The sequence below is a fragment of the Capricornis sumatraensis genome, chromosome 4, assembly GCF_032405125.1.
Source record: "Capricornis sumatraensis isolate serow.1 chromosome 4, serow.2, whole genome shotgun sequence".
In the NCBI taxonomy this organism is placed as follows: Eukaryota; Metazoa; Chordata; class Mammalia; order Artiodactyla; family Bovidae; genus Capricornis; species Capricornis sumatraensis.
The window spans coordinates 154,806,706-154,833,236 of NC_091072.1; the positions used below are offsets into that span (position 1 = coordinate 154,806,706).

The 26,531-nt window shown below is 55.4% G+C and overlaps 1 protein-coding gene across 2 annotated transcripts; it reads left to right on the plus strand.

The window, feature by feature from the left end:
- SYNGR1 (synaptogyrin 1) lies at positions 1 to 26,531 on the plus strand. Of its 2 annotated transcripts, none has more exons than XM_068970026.1 (4): positions 1 to 112; positions 20,496 to 20,733; positions 22,088 to 22,233; positions 26,310 to 26,531. In XM_068970026.1, the coding sequence occupies exons 1-4, from the start codon at positions 14 to 16 to the stop codon at positions 26,529 to 26,531; spliced, it is 705 nt and encodes a 234-aa protein (XP_068826127.1). In that variant the 5' UTR covers positions 1 to 13. The 2 variants fall into 2 exon arrangements, with proteins under 2 accessions (XP_068826127.1, XP_068826129.1); XM_068970028.1 differs by lacking the exon at positions 26,310 to 26,531 and adding an exon at positions 23,533 to 23,676.

A 26,531-nucleotide genomic window follows, 5' to 3' on the forward strand; every position in this document is an offset into this window, starting at 1 on the left:
GGGTGCAGCCACGATGGAAGGGGGTGCGTACGGAGCTGGCAAAGCCGGGGGCGCCTTCGACCCCTACACCCTGGTCCGGCAGCCTCACACCATCCTGCGCGTCGTTTCCTGGGTAAGGACGCCCGGGTGGCCCGGCCGGACTCGGGGTGGGGAGCCGGGGTGGGGGGTGCGGGCAAGGGCCGAGCGCCCGGACGGACGCCAACTACCCCCGGGGCACCGGGGGACCCGGGCGCGGCCGCTGGTGGGGAGCCGTCCGCCCGGGGTTCTGACGCCCGCCCCTCTTTCCTTCCCGAGCCCCCGGACGGGGGTGCCCAGCGCTCGCGGAGGCTTTCCTGCTCCCCCACCCCTGGCTTCCCGGTGACCCTACTACTTGCTCTCCCCCGCGTCGCGGTGACCTCCAGGCCGCGACCAGGCACCTCACGGCTCGGGCTGCTTGCGGCCGCTTGGGCGGACTGGCGACCGTGGGGACCAAACCCTGGGGACCAAACCCTGGTTTCAGGTGGCTTTTTTTTGGGGGGGGGTGTGTGTTGGTGAATCACCAGGTGGCCTTGTTTTTGAGAGTGGGGGGGTGAATCAGGGCGTGGATAGTCTCGTGGGGGTGCACGCGCGCTTGCCATGGACGTTCAAGGAGGAAAGGGCAGGAAACCGGGCTTTTGTGGCTTAACCTGGACAGTGTGGAGCGACGCGGCGGGAGCCGGATTCCTGGCTTCCACTGGGAACTGCCTTTCCCGCAGCGTGACCTTGGGCTGGAAGCCACCGGAGAAATGTTCATGGGAAACGAGTAGTTAAATTCCGAGATGGGCAGCGTCACCTCCTCTGGCTTGCCTCAGTTTCCCTATTTGTGGCGAGATGGGAGGAGCCTCCTTGAGACCTCCTTGGGCTGGGGACAAGCCCTGAATACACCTGGATGCCCCAGCAGTGGGGCGTGGGAGTCGGAGAAAGGACCCCTGCCCACAGAGAAGGGCAGAGAGGCCCGATCTGGACCTCCAGCCTGGTGAGGGCAGAATACCCCAGTGCAGAGAGCTGAGTGGTGGGGGTCCCTGTTCAAAGCTGGAGTTGAGGAGAGGATGGGACAGAACCAGCACACGGCGAAGGGTTCACATGGCCTGGGAGGCACCCCCAGGGAAGGGAGGCCTGCCCCTCTCTGGAGAGGGGTATCTGGGGCTCCCTCGGGTTGCCCAGGCCCACTCACTAGAGGGTCTTGCCTCTGCAGGCCTGGGGCCCCTGCCTGTGGGCCTATGTTAGAAGTGCCCGGACTGGGGACACTGGGCAGGGGCCCTACCAGCCACCCCAGGGGGTGCACCTGAAGCCCGCTGAGGCCAAGGCATGCTCAAGCTCCCTCACTTCCTGGATTTTCAGGGCCACATTAGCATGTGATGGGTGGGACCGTTGGGTGTTTATCTCTGGCCTCCCAGAGGAAAAGGGAGCTATTTACCTTTGCTTTGTCTAAAAATGTTCAAACCTGCCTCTGGTGCCTCAGGAAGCATTGTGGCAACATTTACACTCCAGGCTTCTCAAGTGCCCCCCAGATGGGGAGCTCTCTGGGGGCAGGGAAGCCCGGTGATGGCCCACGGCCAGGCACCCCAGGGGTACATCTTGGAAGGTTTGTGGTGCCAAGTTCATTCATCCGTGTCGTCTCCAGCTCCGCAGAGACCCTGGCAAATCCTCGGCAACAGTGCAGCTCTGGGGGACACCTGCCTGACCAGGTGGGCCGGCTCTGTGCTCTGCTTCCCTCACCTGGCCTCTGGGCCGCTGGCCTGGGAGGGTGAAGTCACCGGCTTTGTGAGGGGGTGTGGGCGTTTTGTCTGCCTGGGTCACTTCTGCTGGTGATGGCTTCATTTAGCGAAGCTTTATTGAGTCGGCTAGGCCCAGAGGGAAGGTGGCATGACTCAGACACATCCCTTTAGTGCCAGGGAGCCTCCGGTCCTGCCAGGGAGTGAGCCAGGCACCCCCAGGCAGAGAGGCTGGGAGTGCTCGGGGAGGAATCAGAGAAGCTTCCTGGAGAAGGTGATGTCAAATTGGGCCTGGAAGAATGAGGAGGGTTGACAGGTGTGCACATCCAAGCACAGGGAGGACCTTCCAAGCAGAAGAGAGAAAAAGCCACTACGCACCTACTGTGTGCAGGACTGCTCTCACGATTGCTCACCTATTTCCCCCAGAGACGCACTTGAGGCATCCAAGGTTCAGAGAGGCCCAGGGTTACTGAGCATCGCGGTGGCAAATGGAGAGGATTTGAACCCACATCTTCCTGTCTCCAAAGCACAGTGCTTTCCCTGGATCAGGAAGCATTTGGAATCCTGAGATCTCAGATTGGGGAAGGATAAGGGTCATCTGAGCCTTATCCAATACCCCAAAGGCCCCCACAGCCTCCCAGCCCTGCTCACTACCTTTGCATGAGCAGAGGTGTCTGATACAGGCTGATTGACACTTTTAAAAATGTACACAGGTTTTTTTCCTGATCATTAGAAGTAATACCTGCCAATAAACAGAGAACACAAGTCACTTGTGATGATTCTACAATGATATATACATACTTAGCACCACTGATCTGTACACTTAAAAATGGTTAAGGTGGTAAATTTTACGTTATGTGTGTGTGTGCTCAGTGGTGCCCGACTCTTCGTGACCCCATGGACTGCAGCCCAGCATGGCTTCTCTGTCCAAAGGGTTTTCCAGGCAAGGTTATTGGAGTTGCCATTTTCTATTCCAATGTTGTGTGTATCTTACCACCAAAAAAAAGGAAGAAAAAGCCCATGTGATCCCACCTCATAAGAAGGGCCTCTGTCTCCTTCCAGTCTTTCTCAAAAACACGTGGTGTCCTGAGACATTTTAACATGCTGGGGTCATGTCGTGGACACATGTGCCGACCTGTCCTTTGCCCTCGTGTTCCTTCTGCTCCCCACAGAGTCTGGCAGGTCTTAAGCTTCACCTTTGAGCTAGTGGAGTCTGAGCATCCATCACCGATTTTCCCTGGTTTGCCAGAACTTTCCTGCCTTCTACACAGGAAGTCCCATATCCTGGGAGCAGCCCTGTCCCAGACAGACAAGACGGCCGGTCACTCTGTCCAGGATTCCTGTGCTCCCCAGACCCTTCTCGCAGCCCTGGAGGGGCCCTAGCATTGAGAGCACATGGGCTCTTGATTGTGTAAAAATCTGTAAAAGATCTTTGTTATTTCTGTTATTTATTTGAAAGTGGGCCCCCAAAGCATGTAAGCTTCAGAGAGTCACCAAACTTGGACCTACCCTAGAACCCAAGCCCCCAGGCCCACAGGACCCCCTGATCTCATGACTGAGGCTTTTTCGGCTCCTCTCCACCCCTGTTCGCCTTCCACTCCCCTAGCTCGCTCCTTCCCCCAACATGCGAGGGTGATTACTCACCACAGTGATTGAGAAACTGACCCTGAGGGTTAAGGTAGGGAGGGAGCTGATGAGTCCCCTGGTGGAGTCCAGCTTGGGCCCTTCCTGACCAGGGCAAGGTGAAGTTCAGGTACAGCAGGTAGAGCCCAGAGCTGCCTCCTCTGTGCTGGCTGGGGGAACAGGAGGTCTGGCGCCAGCCGTGGCCCCCACTGTGCCTCTGTCTCCCCGTCAGAGGTGCCCAGTCTGGCTCTGATCCGGCAGCCCGTCAGTGACCCCTTTCTTTGTCCAGAGCCAGGTGAGAACAAAGGAGTTTGAGCAGGGAGCTGCTGCTGCTAAGTCGCTTCAGTCGTGTCCGACTCTGTTCGACCCCATAGACGGCAGCCCACCAGGCTCCCTCGTCGCTGGGAGCTAGCTGATTTCATATGAAGGCCCTCCTTCTGTTTGAAATGTACATCTTTACTTTTAGAGCATTGAAATGACCCATGGGAAAAAAAAAATAGTGGCGCTGATGAATGAGAGGTTTTCTTTTTCTTTCTGGATTAATACTCTGTTTTGGCACAAATTAACCAATAAACTGTTTGAGGTATTGCTGTTTTCAGAGTTGATCTCGTAAGGGCTTTAGCTTATACACTCAGGATGCTGTAAGTAGAGTGGGACATCCTTCCCGCCAGGACAGAAGTAAGGGGCAGGCTGGAGGTGACTTGTCTGCTCTTTGGAGACGGAGACTGGGCCTGGGACTCTCAGAGCCGCAGTTGCAACCCAGCCCACTTGGGTCCACGTTCAGTGTACCACCCGTGGCTTCCCTGTCTGAGTCACGGTGGCGTCAAGGAGTGGCTCGAGGGAACAGTTTTACACCCTCATTTTTATCAGATTCCCTCAGTCACTGCAAGCAAACACTGAGTATAAAAGCTGAATTGGCAGGATATCCCTGGAGGTCCAGTGGTTAAGACTTGGTGGGTGCTTCCACCGCAGGGAGTGCAGATTCGATTCCTGGTTGGGGAACAGAGACCCTGCACGCCATGGACTGGGACCAAAAAAAGAGCCAAGTTTGCTTTGCAAAGGCAGCGCCTTCAAAATTAGACCCCCTGTCTCTATTCCCAACCATTTCCCCTCCCTGTCCTGCCTAGAAATTCTGGAGCCTGCAGTGGCAGTGGGTAAAACAGGTCCAGGGTGGTGACAGAGCCTGTGGCCAGCTCTGGCGTTCGTTCATTCCACAAACACCAAATCCCTGCTGGATGCCTGCCTGTATGTCCCACCAGCAATCCTCTCGTCCAGTGAAAACAAAATTGAATCGACAGGAACCATCCAGAAGGCTTGGAATGTGTCAAGGAAGAGAGGAGGAGATCCAGTGCAGAGTGGCTATCTCTGCCTGGGGGCATGATTCCTGAGCTGATCCTGATAAAGAAGGTGGGGGAAGTGTTTATTCCAGTTGGGAGGAACAGCAGATCTGAGTGGGCTTCAGAAACGATGCTGAGCTCTTAGGGACCCTGGGTGTGTGAGTGAGAGTGAGAAGTCGGTCCAGAGGCGTGGGGGCAGGCAGGGGGGCAGCCCAGGGCAAGCCTTGGATGCCAGTTTCACAAGCTGAGCCTCATCTGAGAGCCATGGAAAGCCTCAGAGAGGGAGTTCAAGCCGAGAAAAGAGGCGTGTTTTGGAAGCTTCCCTGCAGTGGGAGGTGTGACTTAGGGAGGATTCTGGGGGAAGGAAGCCCAGCAGGAAATGTGTGGAATGGTCCAACCTGTCCTCTTCCAGCACCAGGCAAGGCCCTGCCACTTACTTAGGGAGCTGGGTCCGGGGCTCCTTTGGCATTTATCATTGAAGGTCTTGAAATCTTCCTCGCCTGTGGCTGACCTGTGACTGGCTGGTCCCATCACTCTCAGGCCTAGGAGGGGGTCAGGAGAGGGCTGGTAGGTTTCTGCGTGTGTCTGGGGCATCTCACGTCCTGGGACGGTATAGGAGCTTGAGGAGTCTTGGGTTTGGCTTTGACCACAGGACCGCCAGAAGGGGACGGAAAGTCCCAGCCTCATCAGTAGCATGGGATTGGGGTACCCAGGCTCCAGGGGATACCTGACTCGGCTTGTGAAAATGGACGTATAAAGGGCCTGCTGCCCAATCCGCTCCTCTGGGCACGACATCCCTGTCCAGTGGGTTTCGTCCCTCCCCCGACTTTAAGTGAGATTGCAGCCTGCACCTGACTTTCAGGACATGGCTCCTGCTTCCTGCTTTGGGGAGTCCCCAGCCACATGGGGAGTCCCACACGGCCACTTGTGCAGAGCCGTTAGGCGGGCCTGAGCCTGGGGAGAAAGAACGAAGCCTGGGGGAGGGAGAGTGGAGAGAAGGAAAAGCCAGGAGGAGGGGGTGGGGAAGGGAAAGGGCAGATGGTAGAACTGGCATGGGAGCCGCGTTGGCACCTCCACCGGAAGAACCAGCTGTCTGGTAGGAGGGGAGGCCAGGCCAGGCGTCAGAAGTGTCTGGGGCCCAAGGCCTGAGGCCATGTTCTGCGCCCACTCCGACTGTGATGGGTGGTGTGACTTGAGTAACAGGCCAAGATGGGGCCTCCGTTTCCCCATCTGTCAGATGGGAACAGGAGACAGGTTGGGCTGGTGAGTTCCCAGCCTTTCCACCCTCCAAGAACCCTCCTTTTGCTCCCAGCACATTGCAGGTGGGGAACTTTGAGACCAGTAAGTGTTTGAAGAAGCGATGTCAACCTCCCCCTGCCCCCCACCAATGCTTTGTGGGGGTCTGCAGAGCGGGCCTGGCCCTAGGGCCAGAAACGTGTGAACCGGACAGTGTCAGCTGGAGCCGGCAGGGTGGCCCACGCCCTCCTCGTGTTTCTGGGGAAGCCCTCCCACCCAGGAGGGAATCGCGCTCACACCCCCTCTGCTGGGGAACATGCATGGGGGAGGGGCACCGTGGGGAAGGGGTGGCCTTTTGGCTGGAACAGTCCCAGGCTGTTTAGAAAGCAAACCTCCAGGAGCCCCAACCTTCCCGGGCTCCTCAAACAGCTCAGGATCCAGGGGTCAAGAGGACATGGTCTGTTCCCAGATCTCCGACCCTCCTCTGAACACCCCCTGACCCCTTCCTTAAAATTGCAGGGTAACCTGGTCCTGCCCGGCCCTGCTTCCCCGGGCCAAGAATGACAGGCCGCCTTCTTGGTGGGGACTACTCTTTGCTTCATGCCCTCCCTCCGCTGAGCCTGGAGATGGGACAGAGTCCTCCTGGCTCCTGAGGCTGCTCGCAGACCTTTCTCCCCCAGCTTGGAATCTCAGGCCAGCTCCGGACCAGCCACTGCCCTCACTGTGGCCCAGCCCCCAGGTCACTTCCCCTGTCCCTCGAAAATGCAGAGACTCCACGCCGTGCCCGCCCCACCACCGTCCTGCCTGCCTTCCTGGTCTCTGCAGCTCCCTGCTTCTCTCCGGCTGGCCTCCTTCCTCTCCGCCTCAGCCACTCTCACCCGGCATACCCTGGTTCTGGCTGTCATTCTTGGTGAGAACTCAGGTGTCCGCCCCTCACCTCCCCTCCCATCTTCCCAGCTCTCTCCCTCGTGTCCTTGACCCGGGACCCTCCCGTGGTGCCCCGGCCCTCACCCCATCCTCTCTGTGCCCCTCTCCAGCTTGGGCTCCCGGGTGGTCTCACCCACCTGCTCTGGGCTCTAGCCTTCCTGCGTCGCTGCTGAGCTCACCTGGCAAAGTCCTGCTGGCATCCACCCTTGGCCTCCGCTCACCCGCCCTCCCCCAGGCTCTCTCCTGTTCCGGCGGCCAGGCCAGCCTCGCAGGGTCCACCGGATGCCCCCGTCACCTGTTCAAGGACTCGAGTTCCCTCTCTTCCTCCTTCCCCACTCTCGCCTCCATCCTCCACCCTGGCTCTCTCCCATCAGCTTACAAACGCGTGTCCTTTCTACCCCCTCGCCCAGTCCTCTGGTTCTCCAGAAGGTTTGGCTGTGGTTACTGTCCCCGCTGTTGCTCGCTGGTTTTCTCTCACACGTGCGCCCCGTTCAGGCCCTTGCCCCCAGCCCGCCACCTTGTCAAGATCGTCTGTGACCTTCAAGCGGCCAGATCCCACGGCCGATCGTCATTAATGCCTCTCTCGGCCGCATCTGGCCCAGTGAGGGGTTTGCGCGTCCTCCTGGTGGTTCCAGCAGGACCCTCGCCTCCTCTTTAATGTGCGGGGTCTGTGCGAGGCTCACAGCCTAGCAGAGGGAAATGCAGCGGAGAAGCCGCTGAAGATGCGGAGGTGAGCGCAAGACCTAGAGTGAGGGGACAAGGAGACACTCAGGCCGGGACGGGCTGGAGCGATGGGGCCAGCCGGGCAGAGGGGGGATGTTCCAGGCAGAAGGAAAGGCAGGGGTGGAGGTCGAGGCCGAGAGGTACCACGTGGTGATGTAAGTTCTGGGGGGCAGGGACCGTGTCTATCAGGTCACAGTCACGTCCCCAGTGCTGGACGGCGCCTGGCATCCCGTCGGGGCTCACGTGTGGGTGAATGAAGCTGGGAACCTCCCTGCCCCACCGTCCTTCCACCCACGTTCTCCATGCAAGTCTCCCATCTTCAGGGTGAGTGGGTCTCAGTTTCCACATGTCTAAGGGGGCTCCCTGCCCCACTGCGGTTGTGCAGCCACAGGAGGGGGAAGACGGGACGCCTTCGGATCAGCAGGCTGAATCTCAGTGCCTCGGGGACAGGGCCCCTGCCCAGCAAGCCCACTCCCACCCCCACCGGGGAGAGCACACACGGGAACAGCTTGCAGGAAGATTACGGCCTAATCCGCCGCAGGTTGCTTCCAAGGCTGCGGAGGGGGCAGCCGGGCCAGGGAGGAGAGAAGGGGGCCCGCCCGCCCCGCCTCGGCCCCGCGGCTCTGCACGAGGCTCTTGGGGAAGCCGAGTGCCCGCCCGGTGCCCGTCACGCGCCGCTGTGCTGGCTTCGGCCCCTCCCCTCACATGACTCCGGGGGAGGCAGGGCCCATTTCCGGAAAGGGAGCCGTCGCAGCCTGACTTGTCCCTCAGATGCCTGGCTGCCCCTTCATCCACCCTTCCCCTGGAGGCCCAGGAGGCGGAGGTTTCACAGGGACGCTGGCAGGAAGGCGGTTCAGCTCTCACTGAGGGAGAGGACTTGGCAGCCTGTTGTTAGGGAGTGAGCTCCCCGTGGTTAGAGGTGTGTAAGCCAAGGTGCCAAGGAGAGAATACTCTTTCAACTCAAGTGCCCGTCGTTCAGGCTTGCTGTTCACTCCCAACCCTCCCTCTGGGTCTGAGTTAGAGACATACACCCAACAACGGAAGCGATACATAAGAAAAAGAAAATACATAATGATGTTATCAAGAAAATAAGTGGGTGCATTGGCAAATACTGGGAGTCAGGTCTGGAGGGCTTCTCTGAGGAAGTGGCTTGTATTGAGATTTGGATATTGAGAAGGAACCAGCAGGAGCCAGCTTGGAAGACCTGGGGGACTCTAGGCATCGCAGACAAAGGAAGCAGCTGTGCAAAGGACCTGAGGCAGGAATGAGCTTAGGAGGGAGCGAGAGGAGAATGGCAGGAAAGGAGGCGGAGCGGAAGGCAGGAACCCTGGGGGTTGTGGTGGGGACGGGGCTCTCTCCGTGGAGGTGTGGGATGCAGCAGGGCGTGACGTGATCTGGCTTAAGTCTGAAGAGAGCTTTCCAGCTGCGGCAAAGTGGATGGGGCAGGGGGCAGGAGTGGCACACGGGCCCTGGGAAGCTGCTGTCATCGCCTGGCGACAGGGGGCGGTGGCCTGGACAAGCGTGTGGGGCGTGGAGGAAGCAGAGTTGTGTGGGGAAGGCTGAAGAAATAGGCCCACGAGCCAGGTTGGATGGGGTTTGAGGACATGCCCACTCTGGGGTCTGAGCAGCTGAGTGGGGGTCAGTGTGCAGACAGATAAGGGGCTGGAGGTCGCTGAAGACTGGGAGAGACCAGAGATGAGACCAGAGGCCCAAGTAGGGGGACCTTGGGAATCCATCTTAGGGACTGGACTTTTTGCTCAACCCAGGAGGGACTGAAGGCTTCCCTGGTAGTTGGGTTGGTAAAGAATCCGCCTGCAATGCAGGAGACCCCGGTTCGATTGCTGGGTCCCGAAGATTCCCTGGAGGAGGGCGTGGCAATCCACTCCAGTGTTCTTGCCTGGAGAACCCCTGTGAACAGAGGAGCCTGGCGGGCTACAGTCCATAGGGTCACACAGAGTCGGACAGGACTGAGCGACTAAACATGGCACAGGAGGGACTGATGAGAGTTGGGGGGTGGTGAGTGCCCCCTGGCGGCCGTCTGGAGCCGGCTTGGAGGAGGCTGGAGAGGTGGCGGTCCTGGTTCAGGCAGCAACATTGCGGCCTGGGAGTGGACAGCAGCCCAGACCGCGAAGTGGAGAGCCAGTGAGCAGGTCAGCTGGCTGCCTTGCAGTGTGAGGCTAGGACCAGGGACTCCTCCCAGCCGCCCAATTTGGAAGCAGACGCCCCTGTACAGGGTGAGGCAGAAGATGCCATCCAGAAATAGCAAAGGAGGTGGGCAATATAGGCTCCCAACCTCATCTCTCCATAGTTTATGGGGAAAGACTCAGCAGGTGCCTAAAGGTGTTTAAAGCCAGCCCTCTGGGAAGTTCCTGGCAAACAGCAGTGACCTCTGCCCCCACCTCCCCCTGCCACCCCCACCCCCCCGCCCACCCCACCAGCTGGGCCAACTCTCCCTGGAGCCCAAGTTAGCCTTATGCCCGGCAGTGGGCCAGGCCCAGGCTGCCAGCTCCGTGTGCAGACGTGGAGGAAAGTGGGCCAGGCCCCTCCTGCACTGTGGGTGGAGACAGGCGCGGGATAGCAGCTGTCACTCCTGGGGCTCACCTGCTCCTGGAGTTTGGGGTCTGGAATTCACTTCCTCATGGGGAGGCAGCTGAAGGTTAAGGGTTTGTTGACTCACATCCTGGAATGGGGCTGGCAGGGGCGCTGAGCCTGGGAGACCTGGCGCCACACTGACCTGCTCCGGGTGGGCTGGCCACGGGCAGGCCAAAGTCTAGAGAAGCTTCAGCTTCCCTGTCTGTGAAATGGGCTGAGTAAGCCTGCTTTGGGGGGATGTTTTCTTGCTGCTGTTTGTTTATTGAAGTGTAGTTGATTTACAATGTTGTATTAGTTTCTGGTGTGCGGCGGAGTGATTCGGTTTTACGTATATGTTTATGGATTTTTTTAGATTCTCTTCCATTACGTTTTTACAAGATATTGAATATAGTTCCCTGTGCTATCCTGTAGGACTTGATCTATTTTATATACCGTGGTGTGCATCTCCTAATGTGTAGGGGGGTGTTTTTAGGTTGTTTTTTTTTTTTTCCTTAGAGGTTTTGATGGGGATTAAACAAGATGATTTTGTCAAGCACTCCCAGTGGATGCAGGGCCCCTGTGGAGGCTGTGGGTTGGCTCAGAGTCTCAGCGGGGGACAGGCCCATAGATGACTCCCAAGCAGAAGTATGTCCAGGGTCAGGGTCGGGGAGGGTGACTAGGAAAGAGGGTGTCCCAGAGGGCGGCTGCAAGTTGCCACCTCCCAGCGGGGTCTTGAAGGGTGTGAAGGAGTTCGTTCCTATTTGAAAAATGGAAAAGGTGGGGAAGGGCGTTCTGGGAGGTGGGAACTGCTGGGGCAAAATGATCAGACAGCCTGTGGCTTTGCCCACACTGGCCCTCTGGGATGGCTGAATTGCGGGCTGAGAGAGGAAGAGATGGGAGGCCAGGCAGGGTCTGGCGGTCCTGCAGTCTCTGTCTCTGTGTGTCTAACTCCAGGAGCCTGAGATGCTGAGGTCCCTGCCGATTTATTTTTCTGAGTTTGGCATAGCTCTGCTCTAAATGCCATCTGGAATCTGGGTTTTCTTTTTTTTTAGACACAGGATTGGATTATAAAGATGGTGGAAAAAAAAACAGCGTCTTGGCCCGGTTTACTTTGGTGCTTTTTTTAAAAAAAAACATTTTCTTTAGTGCAAGGGAAGGATGTTGTTTTTCCTGTGCCTGCCAATAATCAGGGCCCCCTGAGGCCCCCACCCTCATTTTCTCTTGCTTCCCAGCTGCTGGATCTGCCTCCGCAGACCTGCCTCCAGTCCCTGCAGCAGATCTGCTCTGTGGGGTGAGCGTCTCCCTCCCATGCCTTTGCAGCTGTGGCCGGCATCGAATTTCATCTGGGTTTCATTTCCGGTTCTCTGGTGACTGCCCTGTGTACACCTTGCCGTCCCTGTAGATCCGGCCTCAGCAGGTTACCCCAGAGGACGCCTGATGCAGGGCACCAGCCTTCGATTCAGAGAGACCCGGGTTTGAGTCTTCATCCACCCCAACCAGCCATGTGACCTGGGCAGGCCCCCCGGACGCGGGTAGAATGAGAATAAGGACAGGGACCTCGCGGAGTCAAGAGCGTGTGCTTCACTCCCATCGTGGGTCTGGAGGAATCCCGGTTCCTCCTCTTTCTGACTTGGAACAGAAACCTGAGGCTGGGGCCTGCTTTTAGCGGGGGCTGCCTCCCACCCTCCCTCATCCTGACCCTGCATACAGTCCTGTTTGGGATACATCTGTGGGCCTGGCCCCCACTGAGATCCTGAGCAGCCCACTGAGTCAGGCGGGGAGACTGCGGCTAAACAGAAGAGTTCACCTGGGCTCAGAATGTCTGTAGGGAGCGTGGGCAGACTGCAGGGGCCTGCTTGTGTGTTCATAGCCATACTTCTTCCCTTCTGGAGCCTCAGTTTCTTGACCAGCAGACTCTCAGCCTGGCCCGGGGAGGCTCCTTGTCCTGGCCCAGTCCTGCGGCCAGGGGACCTGGCATGACCCCCCACGCCTCCCTCCCCTCCCAGCAGCGGGCCTCTGTCTGCAGGTTCTGGTGACATTCCCTCCACAGGACAGTCCCCTCCCGCCCCTTCACCCCATCCCTTGACCCACACCAGCCCTGCCCCCTCATCCCTCACCTGGTCCCGCTGGTCCCCCTGCTTTTCCCTTTGACCCACAGTCTTTTCTCCTCCTCTCCGGGTGATGCTTTTTAAAACCTAACTCAGATCAAGTCACTCACCTTCTCCTGAACTCCGCCTTCCCTTTGAAGCCCTGGGCGACCTCACCTTGCTCATCCCCTTCAGTCATACTCTGTGTGCCTCTCCAACCACCAGACTCATTCCTGCCCCAGGGCCTTCGCACTTTCGGCTACTTCTCCACGGAGCATCTCTCCCAGATATCTCCATGGCCCTACATCCCTGCAGACAAGCGTCTGTTCAGAGGTCACTGGGTGACCCCCGTTCACCCGGTCTGTTTCCTCCTGTCCCGCTTGATGCTCCTTTAGGCTCCTTCTTGGCTCAGCTCAGAAATCACTGCTCAGGGCTCTCTCCCTGATCGGTGCCACTTCCCTCCCATGAGTCATGGCCTACATTCTCTGCTCCACTTGTTTAGGGTCAGTCTGGCACCTTTTGGATGCTCCAGGTCACAGGTCACTCCAGGTCACAGGCTGATCCTTGCGTGCAGGACCTCAGTCATTGCTCACAAAACGTCAGTGGTTTAGGTGCTGTTATCGCCCCACTGTGCAGACTTGGAAACCGAGACTCAGAGAGAGGTCACCTGCTAGACAAGGGACCAGGCAGATTCAGCACCCAGGCTAATGTGACCCAGGCTCTTTCCCCCTTGCTCCTGTCCCTCCAGAGCTGGTCAGCTCCCGACAGCTGTGTCTCCATGGAGGTGGTCACCCCGGACGCCCCCTCTCAGCCCAACGTGAGGCACCAAGAAGCTGTGACCTGTGATGAATGCCTTCCCGAGGCCGTGTCTGTGGAGAGAAGGGCAGGGAGCTCTGAAGGCCAGGTGGCTAGGAGCTGGCCCAAGGCCCCCTCCTTCCGCTCTGCCTGTGGTTCCTCCAGGCCCTCGGAGGCTGTTTTGATCTTGCTTCATCCCCTCTTGGGGACACGCCCTTGCCAGCACTTTCCTCTGGCCTCCCTGAGGACTCCCTGCTCCTCTCCCCCAAGAGGGCTTGTCTTAATGGTTCCTCCTCTGCCAACGCCCAGACTTCCTCCCATCTGCTCCCCTCCCCCCCACAGCCTCCTTGAAGGCTGCTTTGTGGTTGGGGGGGTCCACCCATGTTCCAGCCCCCAGGGAGCACGTCTGTGAGGAAGTGTCCAGGGCCTCTGGAGAAGGCAGTTAACCCTACAAAGTTCCAGCCGCTCTGCTCTGGGTACTCACTGATGTCGTTCTCCCATCAGCCCTGGAGGGAAGGTTAATTTTTACAGAGGACCAAGCTGAGGCTCAGAGAGGTTATGTCATTTGCTGGAGGCCACACAGCATGAGGAGCAGGCTTGGGGTTTAAATCCCATCCGGTCTGTGTGACTCCTCGTGTCTGAAGTCTCTCTCTAATCAAGAGGCTTTTAAGACCCCGGTTCGATTCCTGGGTCGGGAAGATCCGCTGGAGAAGGGATAGGCTACCCACTCCAGTATTCTCAAGCTTCTCATGTGGCTCAGCTGGTGAGTAATCCGCCTGCAATGCAGGAGACCTGGGCTCGATTCTTGGGTTGGGAAGATCCCCTGGAGAAGAACCCACTCCAGTATTCTGGCCTGGAGAATTCCATGGACTGTATAGTCCATGGGGTTGCAAAGAGTCAGACACGACTGAGCGACTTTCACTGTCTTTCCATTTTGCTGGATCGGTGGTGTCTAGTGACCGAATCTGAAGACAGGTCCTCAGATTCCCGACCTGGCGGTTTTCTGGTAGGAGTCTTAGACTGATCTCGGTCACAGTCCAAGGGGCTGTTTGAGTGGTGGACCCTGTAGCTGTGCAGTGCACGGCCCAGGCAGCTGGCTGTCAGAGCCCGCCTTCATCTCGCCTTGGCGTCTGCCTTGCTCCCCTGGGCTGTGTCAGTAGCCCAGGGATCCGTCTGACAACCGCTTTGAAGTCAGGACTTCCTGCTTCTCCCCTCCTGTGACCCCGAACGCCAGACCTGCCAATCTGGCCCCACAGCCTGCTTTTCTGCTGATCCCCTGGGTATCTGGAAATAAAGGGTCGCCTCTCCTTTAGGGGTCTACCTCCTGAGGCCAAGCCAGCTCGGTCAGGTGGAAGAGAGCCTAATGCTGAGACTGAGGGGAACTGGGCTCCGATTCAGCCTGTACTCCTGACAGCAGTGTCACCTTCTCTTTTGGAGCCTCAGTTTTCCTGCTCTGTAATTTGGGGGCAGTAGGGATCGCCCTCACTGTTCCATGGGGTGATTGTGAAGACCGGAGCCTGTGACTGGGCAGAGCTGTGAGCCCGGAGGCCTCCACAGGCCTGGGGTTGTGGTGACATGTACGTTCCCAACTCAGGATTGGCAGACGTGTAGCTCATGGGCCCCCACTGCCCACTTCGGTGCCCGTGGCTGAACCAGAACACAACCTATCAGTCCTTTCTTTTTTTTTTTTTTTTGAATTGAAGAAAAAAATTGACATTACCCACAATGAGCCATTTCAAAGTATACAGTTCAGTGACGTTTAGTGCGTTCACAGTGTTGTACAACTGCCGCCTGTCTAGTTTCGAAACTCTCATTTACCCCCATAAAGAGCCCCCATGCCCGTTAAGTAGTCACTCCCCATTCTCCACTTCCCCAGCCGCTGGTGATCTCCGGTCTGTTTGCCATGGTTTGCCTATTAAGGGTATAATACATAAAAGAAATCATAATACTGACCTTTCACGTCTGGCTTCTTTCACTTCTTTCTTCATCAGTTTCAAGGTCCCTCTAGTTGTATCAGAACTCTGCCCCTGAGTGGCTGAATAATATTCCGCTGTATGGATGCGCCACAACTTTCTTCTCCACTCATCTGGTAGTGGATATTTGGGTCAGAATCCTTGATACACAGTGTCATGAACCAGTGATCTCCAAACTTTAGATCATGCACTCCTTTAGGGAAAAAAATTTGAGTCAGTCCTCCCATGAAGTGTGAGTGAATCTGAAACCCATGCACTTACGGTCAGTTAGCCTGTGACAAAGGAGGCAAGAATATACAGTGGAGAAAAAGCAGTCTCTTCAATACGTGATGCTGGGGAAGCTGGACAGCTACACATAAATGAATGAAATCAGAGCATTCTTTCACACCATATACAAAAACAGACTCACAATAGATTAAAGACCTAAATGTGAGACCAGAAAACATAAAACCCATAGAGGAAAATATAAGCAGAACACTCTTTGACATAAATCCTAGCAATATTTTGGGGGGATTTATCTCCTAAAGCAAAGGAAATAAAAGCAACAATAAATAAATGAGACCTAATTAAACCTGAAAGCTTTTGCACAACAAAGTGAAAGTCGCTCAGTCGTGTCTCACTCTTTGCGACCCCATGGACTATACAGTCCATGGAATTATGAACAAAACAAAAGGACAGCCCCACTGAATGGGAGAAAATATTTGCAATTGATAAGGCTGATAAGGGGTTAATACCCAGCATAGGTAAACAGCTATTACAACTCAACACACACACACACACACACACACACACACACACACAATCCTGTAAAAAAAATACGCTGATTAAAAAATGGGCAGAAGATCTGAATAGACATTTCCCCAAAGGGGACATGCAGATGGCCAACAGGCACATAAAAAGATGCTTAGCATCACTAATCACCAGGGAAATGCAAATCAAAACCACAATGAGGTATCACCTCACATCAGTCAGAATAGTTATCATCAAAAAGAACACAAATAGCGAATGTTGATGAGGATGTGAAGAAAAGGGAATCCTCGTACACCTTTGATGGGAATGTAAATTGGTGCAGCTACTGTGGAAAACAGTGTGGAGGTGTCTCAAAAAACTAAAAATGGAAGTACCGTTTGACCCAGCAGTTCCACTCCTGGGCATATATCTGAGAAAACCAAAAACACTGACTTGAAAAGATACATGCACCCCAAGGTTCATAGCAGCATCATTTACAGTTGCCAAGAAATGGAAGCAACCTAAAGTGTCCATCAACAGATGAATGGACAGGAACTTCCCTGGTGGTCCAGTGGCTATTTCTATACTGCCAGTGCAGGGGACCAGGGTTCAATCCCTGGTCATGGAACTGGATCCCACGTGCTGCACTAAGAGTTCGCATGCCACAGTGAAGATCCCGCGTGCCACAACTAAGACCCCCCATGCAGCCAAATAAATAAAAATAAATATACTTTTTAAAAAAAGCAACCAGATAAATGGATAAAGAAGATGTGGTATATATATCCAATGGCATACTCAGTTCAGTTCAGTCACTCAGTTGTGCCTGACTCTTTGCTACCCCATGGACTACAGCACACCAGGCTTCCCTCTCCATCACCAACTCCTGGAGCCTGCTCAAACTCATGTCCATCAAGTTGGTGATGCCATCCAACCATCTCATCCTCTGTTGTCCCCTTCTCAGGCTGCCTTCAATCTTTCCCAGTATCAGCGTCTTTTCCAAGGAGTCAGTTCTTTGCATCAGGTGGCCAAAGTATTGGAGTTCAGCATTAGTCCTTCCAACGAATACTCAGGACTCATTTTCTTTAGGATGGGTTGGTTGGATCTCCTTGAAATCCAGGGGACTCTCAAGAGTCTTCTCCAACACCACAGTTCAAAAGCATCAGTTCTTCGGCACTCAGCTTTCTTTATAGTCCAACTCTCACATCTGTACATGACTACTCGAAAAACCATAGCTTTGACTAGACAGACCTTTGTTTGCAAAGGTCTCTGCTTTTTAATATGCTGTCTAGGTTGGTCATAGCTTTTCTTCCAAGGAGCAAGCGCCTTTTAATTTCATGGCTGTGGTCACCATCTGCAGTGATTTTGGAGCCCCCCAAAATAAAGTCTGTCACTGTTTCCATTGTTTCCCTATCTATTTGCCATGAAGTGATGAGACCAGATACCATGATCTTAGTTTTCTGAATGCTGAGTTTTAACCCAACTTTTTCACTCTCCTCTTTCACTTTCATAAAGAGGCACTTTAGTTCCTCTTCCTTTTCTGCCATAGGGTGGTGTCATCTGTGTATCTGAGGTTGTTGATATTTCTCCTGGCAATCTTGATTCCAGTTTGTGCTTCTTCCAGCCTGGCATTTCGCATGACGTACTCTGCATATAAGTTAAATAGGCAGGGTGACGATATACAGCCTTGACATACTCCTTTCCCAATTTGGAACCAGTCTGTTGTTCCATGTCCAGTTCTTACTGTTGCTTCTTGACCTGCATACAGATTTCTTAAGGAGGCAGGTCAGGTGGTCTGGTATTCCCATCCCTTTAAGAATTTTCCACAGTTGTGACCCACACAGTCAGAGGCTTTGGCATAGTCAATAAAGCAGAAGTAGGTATTTTTCTGAAATTCTCTTGCTTTTTTGATGATCCAGCGGACGTTGGCAATTTGATCTCTGGTTCCTCTGCCTTTTCTAAATCTGTCTTGGAATGGAATACTACTCAGTCATAAAAAAGAAGGAAAATTTGCCATTTGCAGCAACATGAATGGCCTTGGAGGATATTATGCTAAGTGAAATGAGTCAGATAGAGACAAATACTGTATATCAGTTATATATGGAGTCTAAAAAATGCAATAAACTAGTAAATACAACAAAAAAGAAGCAGATTTGCAGATATAGAGAATAATTGTGGTTATCAGCAGGGAGGGGCAATACAGGGGTTGGGGATTAAGAGGTACAAACTATTATGTATAAAATAAGCTACAAGGATTTATTGTACATCATGGAGACTATAGCCAATATTTTATAATAACTGTAAATGGAGTATAACCTTTAAAAACTGAATCAAGTATATATTATATACTTGTAACTTATATAATTACACTTCAATAAAAAATGCAGATTTGTTTTATATATATATTACTACTACACTGATATATCTAGTACATTATACAATCCATGTGTAGACCTCTTAAAAATGCAATTTAAAAAATGATGCTTCTCATATTTTTTTCTCACACCTGCCATGGAGCCTCTACCCATCCAGGGTGTTAGCTAAGGACAAAAATGTATCTGGTTCACACTGAAATTATAGTTCCTCATTGTGGAAAAATTGGAAAGCAAAATGAAGTGGGAAATGGGCAATTAAAATCCTCTGCATTAAAATGGATAATGAACAAAGACGTGCTTTATAGCACAGGGAACTCTGTTATGTGACAGCCTGGATGGGAGGGGAGTTTGGGGGAGAATGGATACATGTGTATGTGTGGCCGAGTCCCTTTGCTGCACCTGAAACTATCACAACTTTGTTAATCAGCGGTGTGCTTAGTTGCTCAGTTGTGCCTGACTCTGTAACCCCATGGACTGTAGCCCACCAGACTCCTCTGTCTGTGGAATTCTCCAGGCAAGAATACTGGAATGGGTTGCCATTTCCTTCTCTAGAGGATCTTCCCAACCCAGGAATCTAACCTACATCTCCTTTGTTTCCTGCATTGCAGGCAGATTCTTTACCCAGTGAGCCATCGGCGAAGCTTAATCAGCTATACTTCAATATGAAATAAAAAGTTAAAAAAAAAAAAGTCCTATGCAGCTGCACCTCAGGTTCACTGCAGGCCACATCTGAGGCTCTGTCTTCCTGTCTGAGTGTTTGTCCATTGACTGTGGTTGGGCCTCTTCATCCTCAGAGTTTCAGGGGAGGTGAGAGGCAGGAGGAAGAAGCATGGACTTCAGAATCAGGTCGCTGGGTTTGAAGCCAGCTCTGCCACGTCCCAGCTGTGTGACTCTGGGCACATAAACTGACACCTTCACCTTCCCTGTCTCATCTGCAAAACGCCAACGACACTGACTGTATTGGTTAGCTGCTGCTGTGCCACAGCACACCCCCAAATGTAGTGACTTAAAACAGGCAATGTTCGGGGACTTCCCTAGTGGTCCAGGGGTTAAGACTCCGCCTTCCAGTGCAGAGGATGCTGGTTCAATCCCTGGTTAGGAAACTGGGATCCCACATGCGGTGTAGCAATTAAGCCCACACACCAAAACTAGAGAGAAGCCTGCACGCGGTAACCAAGATCCTGCAGCAACCAAGATCCTGCACGCTGCAGCTAAGCCTTGATGCAGCCAAATAAGGAAAGCACACGTTAACAACAACAACAACAACAAAAGCGCTTGATTCTCTCACTTTCCGTGGCCAGGAGCCTGCTTAGTCAGGTGCCACTGCCTCGCACATTGAGGTGTTGGCCAGGGCTGCGGTCTCATCTGAAGGCTGAGGGTAGCTCTGCCGTCAGGCTCACTTTCATGGCGCTGGCAGGCCTCGTTCCTTGTGGGCCGAGTTCCCTGTTGGCTGTTGCCTGGAGACTTCCCTCAGTTCCACGTCCGTACGTTTCTTCATAAGGCAGCTCCAAATCTGGCAGCCGCTTCCCTCAGAGCGAGCAAGGAGGGGCCGGAGAGGATGAGCTTGACCGAGGCCGGGTCTTTGTAATCTCCTCACACGAGTGACATCCCGTCACTTCTTGCCGTAGTCTGTTTTGCTGAGAAGCAACTTGCTAGGCTCAGCCGTCAGTCAAGGGGAAGGAGATCGCGCAAGGATGCAGATGCCAGGAGGCAGGGTCAGGAGGGACCACCCCTGCTGGCAGCCAACTCAGCTGGAGTAGACCCGTCCTGGAGGTTGTTGGGGGCGTTAAAGGAGGTAACGCCTGTTAGGCTTGGGGTCCTGCAGCTCGCCCTGTAATTGACAAGGTTGTAACTGGTGTATTTGCTCCTTTGTCATTCTTTCTGCTTGTCAGCGCCTGGGCATCAGGGAAGGGTGGGACCAAGGACAGGGCCTGAGAGCCCAGAACAGCCTGTCATTCCGCAGAACCCATGATGGGGCTGGCTCATGCCAGAATCAGCCAGGGGCTTGCAGGCGTGGCAGTTCACCACCTGGAGGGCTGAGACCGCTTCTTCCGGGAGGCTGGGTCCAGTCCTAGAGGAACCTTGGTGTCAGGGCCCAGGAAGGCCTCTTAGCACCTGGCTGGAAGGGGAGTGGGGCCACATCTGTGGTTGGGCGGTGGGGGGGTCCTCAGTGCCTCCAGCTGGAGAAGGAAGTGATTGACCCCACCTGTGCTGTGTGACCCCATGCAAGTTTCCCTCCCTCTCTGGGCCTCCCCCTCTGACCTGCGTGCCGCACCTCGGCCCTGTGACTGTTTGGGATGAAGGGGGCTCACAGAGGGGCAGGCAGCCGGCGCTAGGAGGGGCCTGCCCGGGTCTCACGGCCACCCCCACCCTTCCCCTGTCGCCACAGGTGTTCTCCATCGTGGTGTTCGGCTCCATCGTGAATGAGGGCTACCTCAACAGCCCCTCGGAAAGTGAGGAGTTCTGCATCTACAACCGCAACCCCAACGCCTGCGGCTACGGCGTGACCGTGGGCGTGCTCGCCTTCCTCACCTGCCTGCTCTACCTGGCCCTGGACGTGTACTTCCCCCAGATAAGCAGCGTCAAGGACCGGAAGAAGGCCGTCCTGTCCGACATCGGCGTCTCGGGTGAGCCCCACCCCAGTGGGTACTGTGCCCCCCTCCCCCCGCCAGCAGCACAGAGTCTGCCAGGGGCTTTCCTGACCGTGGTCCTGCTCAGCCTCACACACACCTGGGAGGTGGCTGCCACCCTTCTGCCCATTTTCCAGATGGGGAAACCGAGGTGCAGGCGGTTGCAAAGGGACAGACTTGGGGTCACAAGGCTGGCAGCAGGGTTGTGTAGGACCAGGGCGGGGCCCGAGACCCCAAGACAGCCCACAGCTCATGGCAGAGTAGGAACACAATGTCCGGAGAGGGTTACTCTGCTTTCACTGGCCTCCTCTGGCCCCCCTCCCTGGTGGAGCCCTGTGAGTACTAAGCCGAGCGATGGCCAAAGGCCCTGCACACATTAGGTGCCCTGGGAGGGTCAGAAGTTGGGACTGGGGAGCTGCCCTTGCCCTTCAGAAGCGGCTTTGGCAGAGGTGCCCTTGCCTCTGTCCCAGTGAGTCTGAGAGGCTGGAGGAGGCTTGGGCTTGGTGTCCCTGGCCTGGGGCTCGGTCTGGGGCCCCTCCAGCCACTTCCAGGACTCTCAGGATGTGCCTGGTCTGCAGGTAGTGAGGCCTGGGGCCCCTTCGATTTGAAGGTACAGATATGCCACGAGTGGTTCTCAAGGGCTCCCCAACAGTGCCTCTGGGAGTGGCTGGGCTCTAGGTGCCAGCCCTTGGGCATGCACGCTCTTCATCCAGAGCAGCTTTGGGCCTCTCTAGGTAGACTGTGGGCATCCAGAGGGGAGCTTGTCCCCACAAGGCTCCCACCCCTAAAACTCCCAGACCTGGACTCTCAAAGGAACCCTCAGCCACCTCAAGGCTCCGTGGGACTGCAAATAGACGTGTCCCCTCGTCCTCCCCGGTCCAGTTCTCTGGGAGGCTGCAGCCAGGTTGGGGGTGGGCTCAGGTGGCCGCCCCTCACAGAAGAGCTGCAGGCCTCAGGCTGGAGCACGGGTCAGTCAGGGATTAAGCCGGGAAGCCTGTGCTGGCTGAGCTTAGAGCAGCGCGGCCGAGGCTCACTGACTTTTCTCTGTCTCTCCCTCTCCCCGTCCCTCCCTCTCTCACTGCCCGCCCCTCCCTGACTCTGGTCCGGGCCTGGCCGCCTCCTTCCCCGGGGTCTCTCTCCTGCTCCGGGTCTGGCCGGCCTCTCTGTTCTCACCTGTGCTTCCCCGCGCTCCCCGCACTCTGACACCCCCACCTCCTCTCCCTCTGTGGGTGGGGAGCCTGGGAGACGTGCCCTTGAACCTCCCCTGTTCCTCGGTCTTTTCTTCCCCGTCTCCTCCTCCCCGCCCGCCCTCTCCGCCCATGTGGGCTGCCTGGCCCTGCGCCCACCCCAGCCTTCTGGGCCTTCCTCTGGTTCGTGGGCTTCTGCTTCCTGGCCAACCAGTGGCAGGTCTCCGAGCCCAAGGACAACCCGCTGAACGAGGGGACGGACGCGGCCCGGGCTGCCATCGCCTTCTCCTTCTTCTCCATCTTCACGTGGGTGAGTACGCCGTCCAGCCAGCCCACACCTGCCAGCCCCAGCCGGGCTCCCGGGCGGGTTGCCTTTGAGCACAGCCAGGGTCTCTGTTCTGCTTCCCGCCTCAATGCACACGGCGGGGCTGCTCCCTGAGGAGGGAGACCACTGCCTTTTGCCAGCCAGGACGTCGGGGGTGATAGCAGACCCTGGCTCTGGTGCAGGGCACCCTTCCTGTGGAAACAGCTTCCCCTCCTAACCACTCTGGTCATTGGGTGGTAGTTATTTACTGTTCCCTTTTACAGACAGGAAGGTTGAGGCCTAGATGGGAAGATAAGGCCTTGAGGTTCAAGGCTGAGAAAGAGCAGAGGCTGAGAGTCAGGAGACCTGGGTTGAATCTTGGGGCTTCTCCTAATTTTCTGGGCCTCTGCCTTCCTGTCTGTAAAATGGGGAGATTGGGTTTGCAGTGGGCTGTGTCACAAACACAGGTCCCCATCTGGCAGGCAGAATGAGAGAAGGCGTGAGTGGACTGGGTGGCAGGTGTTCAGCATCCTGAAAGGGCACCCTCTACCCAGGCCCTGTTCTGAGCAGGACTGGGGACCCACAGAGGCCAGGGCTTCTGGTTTTCCCAGGGAGGCCAGGAATCTGAACTTCTATGTGGATTCTGATCTTTGTGTGTTAAAAATACATATATATTTGACCTCTACATATATATGTAGGTCAAAAAAAGCATGTCTCTGGGCGCCCCTGGCCAGAGGTCGCCCCCTTTGGGGATTTTGGATCTGGTGGTCTCGCGCGCCAGTCGGTATGGCAGCGTGACTGTCCCCTCCTCCCACTGGCTCCCTGTCCTCTCAACATGTTTTTTCTTCTCCCATCTCCCTCCTGCAGATATCTTGGGTCATGTAGGCTCCCTTCCCCCTTCCCAAGGGTTCTCCCTTCCCCTCCCACATCCCCCTCCCGTCCAGGCCTTCGAGCTGTCCTCGGCCTTCTGCAAGAAGCCCCCCCCCCCTCCCCCCCGGCGCTATATATAGGCACCAGCGCGGCCACTCCTGTGAGACCATGCTGCAGCCAGCCTTCCCTGTTCCCCTCCTGGGCCCATCCTGGCCAGATTTCTTCTTCTTTTTGTGGACACCTAGACATCCCTTTTCCCCTGGGGCGGGGCTTGCAGAGGAGGAGTGAGTGAGTGGTCACCGGGACTTCCAGGGGCGGAGTCTGAATGGCTGACTGACAGGTGCCGACCTGCCCCCTGAAGCCAACCTCCCTGATGGCGCCTCTGCTTGCCCCCTCATCTTCTGCGCCGGCCTCACCCCTACTCTCTCCTGGCAGAGCCTGACCGCAGCCTTGGCCGTGCGGAGATTCAAGGACCTTACCTTCCAGGAGGAGTACAACACGCTGTTTCCCGCCTCGGCACAGCCGTAGGCCTGCACAGCTTCCAGAAGCAGGAAGCCCTAAGTATATGCTCAGTGGCAAGGTTGAAGGGCAGCCCACTGCCTGGACCAGCCAAGATGCCAGGGTGTGCAGGGTAGTGGAAGGCTGGCTAGAGGGGCCAGTTAAGGCTCACCACTTCCTCATCACCTCCTTTGTTGATTCTTCATGTGTCTGTTCATTCAGTAAACATTTATTGAGCAACTGTTCTGTGCCTAGTGATGGATCACAGGTGGTTCCTGGCCCCAGGAGCCCACAGGCTGGGGATGGGAAGAGAGACAAACCAAAATCTCTCTCAAATGCACTGCCACAGGCTGGAGGTAGCTCCATAAGGGCTGAGAGCCCCTCCCACAGCTGCAATATGAAGGCCAATTTTACAGTTCCGGTGGAGGCTGGCTGCCAAAAGGGGCCTGGCCCAGCACAGCAGGGGACTCCTGGTCTGACTCTGCTCTCGTGTGCTGTGGGACCCTGGGCAGAGCCATGCACCACTCCGTGCCTCAGTCTGCCTCCCTGGATTGAGAAGTGATAATGAACCCACCTCTCAGGGCTGTTGTGCAGATGAAACGAAGGCTGGCACAGGGCTTGGCACAGAGATGCTCAATAAATGTCAGTTCTTTTGTTCATTCATTCATTCTCTTGAAGGAGTCAGGGACACCTTCATAACTTCTTTGGGAGTGATTCCTGTGTGGTGAATCCCTGATCTTCCAAAGGACCTTGGCCTCCAGTCCCGCACAGGTTCGCTCCTTGGGGCCCTCAGCTGCCCTGGAGCACAGACCGGCCCCCAGGGCAAAGCCCTGCGCAGTGGAGATGCCGCAGAGAGTGCGCCTACTCTGAAGAAGCAGAGCCAGGTGGACTACTAGGTCCCTGGGCTCTGAACAGAACTCCCAGCTTCACCTCTGCACCCAGGCCCAGCAGGGGCCCACACCCCCTCCACGGTTCCTGTCTGTGGCTCTTTGAACTGGATGGCTCAGAGAGTCCTTAACTCAGCTGGGGTGAAGCAGTGACTGCAGAGATAGCACTAGCTGCCTGTAGCCAGAGTCCCGCCCTGGAAGGGTCTGCAAAGGTCATCAGCTCCAGGCCTCTGCCTCCGTGCAGGACAGCAGTAGAGCCAGGGAGCTCGGGAGGACCATGCCTGCAGAAATTCCTCTCAGGAACTGATTCATCCATTCCCTTTGTGCTCTTGTGGACTCGCTGATGACTCATGGGGGCTGGAGACGGGGTCCCTACCCTGGGTGGGGAAGGGGCTTCCCATCTCCCTTCCCCAGGCCCCTGCATCTGAGCACCCTGTAGTCAGGACCTCATAGTAACATCATGGAAAATACGAAAGGGCCGCTCCTGATTTCCTCGGCCTACCTCCTTGAGGTCTGGTCTGCCTTTTCCAGGCCCCTGGCACTTTGCCCCTGCCTCTCACCTGTTGGTCCTCTCAGGTTCCTGGTTGACTTAGTGCCTTGTCAACTGGCTGATCAAAAGGAAGGAGATGGGGAGGGCCCTGGCCTAGGAAGGGGCAGGACCCCTATGTTCAGATCTGGGTTCTGGCACTGACTCTGCCATGAGGCCCCCTTTTCTAGGCCTCAGTCTTCCTGGCCCCCACACAGAAGTACGTAGAACATAAGCATTTTCCCATCACAGGCAGATGACCTTGGTTGGGAAGACCTCTGGAGAAGGCTTTCAGCGTAAACCTGTGAACACTGTCTTTTAATGACAGGTTTAATTTATTCCCTAGCTTGGTGTGATCAGTTTCATTGTCCTTAATAATAATGTAATTGCTTTTACTTAAAAAGGGTTTCCCACCTATGTATATATGCTGTAGACAAGTCTTTCCCAACTGAGTTGTATGTAAAAAGGGCTTCAGTGGTCAGATAAGTGGTTGCTTGCTTGGGGATCCCAGCATACATGAAATAATCAGAGCTGTGATGACTCCTGTGGTCCTCTGTTTAACTCAGTTTCCCAAACTTATTTGATTAAGCATTTCAGTTGGAATTAGGTTCAGCAGCAAATGACAGAAATCACAAATGACAGTGGTCTAAAAAAAAGTCTAAGTCTGGGAAGACAGTCCAGGGCTGGCATAAGTGAATCCAGAAGTCTTTAGTGACTGAGGCCTCTTCCAGCCTTATAGTTTGGCTCATGGACCTCATGGTCCATTATGGCAGCTACAGTGCCAGCTCTCACATCTGCATTCCAGGCATCAAGTCAGAGGGTGAGAAGGGAACTTGGGGCTGACCCATTGGCTAGAGCTTAGTGATATGGCTATGCCTAGCTGCAAGAGGGACAGAATAACTTTTAGGAGAGGCCGACATTTATCTGTCCCACCAAGAAATTTTTTTCTCCATCCCATCTAACATCCTAAGAACACAGTTGGAGAAGGATATTATGGGGCTTAGGCCATTTTAACACTCCAGAGTGGAGACTCTAGAAATTTTTTTTGCCCTCAGTAACCTTTGGCATTAGGGGTCATCAGGTAGGTGATCTCCAGACTTCTTATGGGCTGGACAGTGTGGTTCTGGGCTGGCTTCTGAGGACAGCTTTCCTCCATCCCCCCTCAAGCGTGTTTTGAGGATATTTAACCCTCTACTGTCCGTGTCCTGTGGACTAACCTCTACTAACCCAGTGCTCTTGTCTGTCTCTCCCCTAACCACCCCGTCCCGCCTGTCCTTGTCCCTGCCAACCCCCGTCCCCAGGCGGGCCAGGCTGTGCTGGCCTTCCAGAGGTACCAGATTGGCGCCGACTCGGCCCTCTTCTCCCAGGACTACATGGACCCCAGCCAGGACTCCAGCATGCCTTACGCCCCCTACGTGGAGCCCAGCGCCGGGCCAGAGCCCACCAGCATGGGCGGCACCTACCAGCAGCCGGCCAGCGCCTTCGAGCCCGAGCCCCAGGGCTACCAGTCACAGGGCTACTGA

Coding starts and splice junctions, on each gene's coding strand:
- SYNGR1 (XM_068970026.1), top strand. CDS start 14: ATGGAAGGGGGTGCGTACGGAGCTGGCAAAGCCGGGGGCGCCTTCGAC. Junction 20,734..22,087: donor GTCCGACATCGGCGTCTCGG/GTGAGCCCCACC, acceptor CGCCCACCCCAG/CCTTCTGGGCCTTCCTCTGG. Junction 22,234..26,309: donor TCTTCTCCATCTTCACGTGG/GTGAGTACGCCG, acceptor CCCCGTCCCCAG/GCGGGCCAGGCTGTGCTGGC.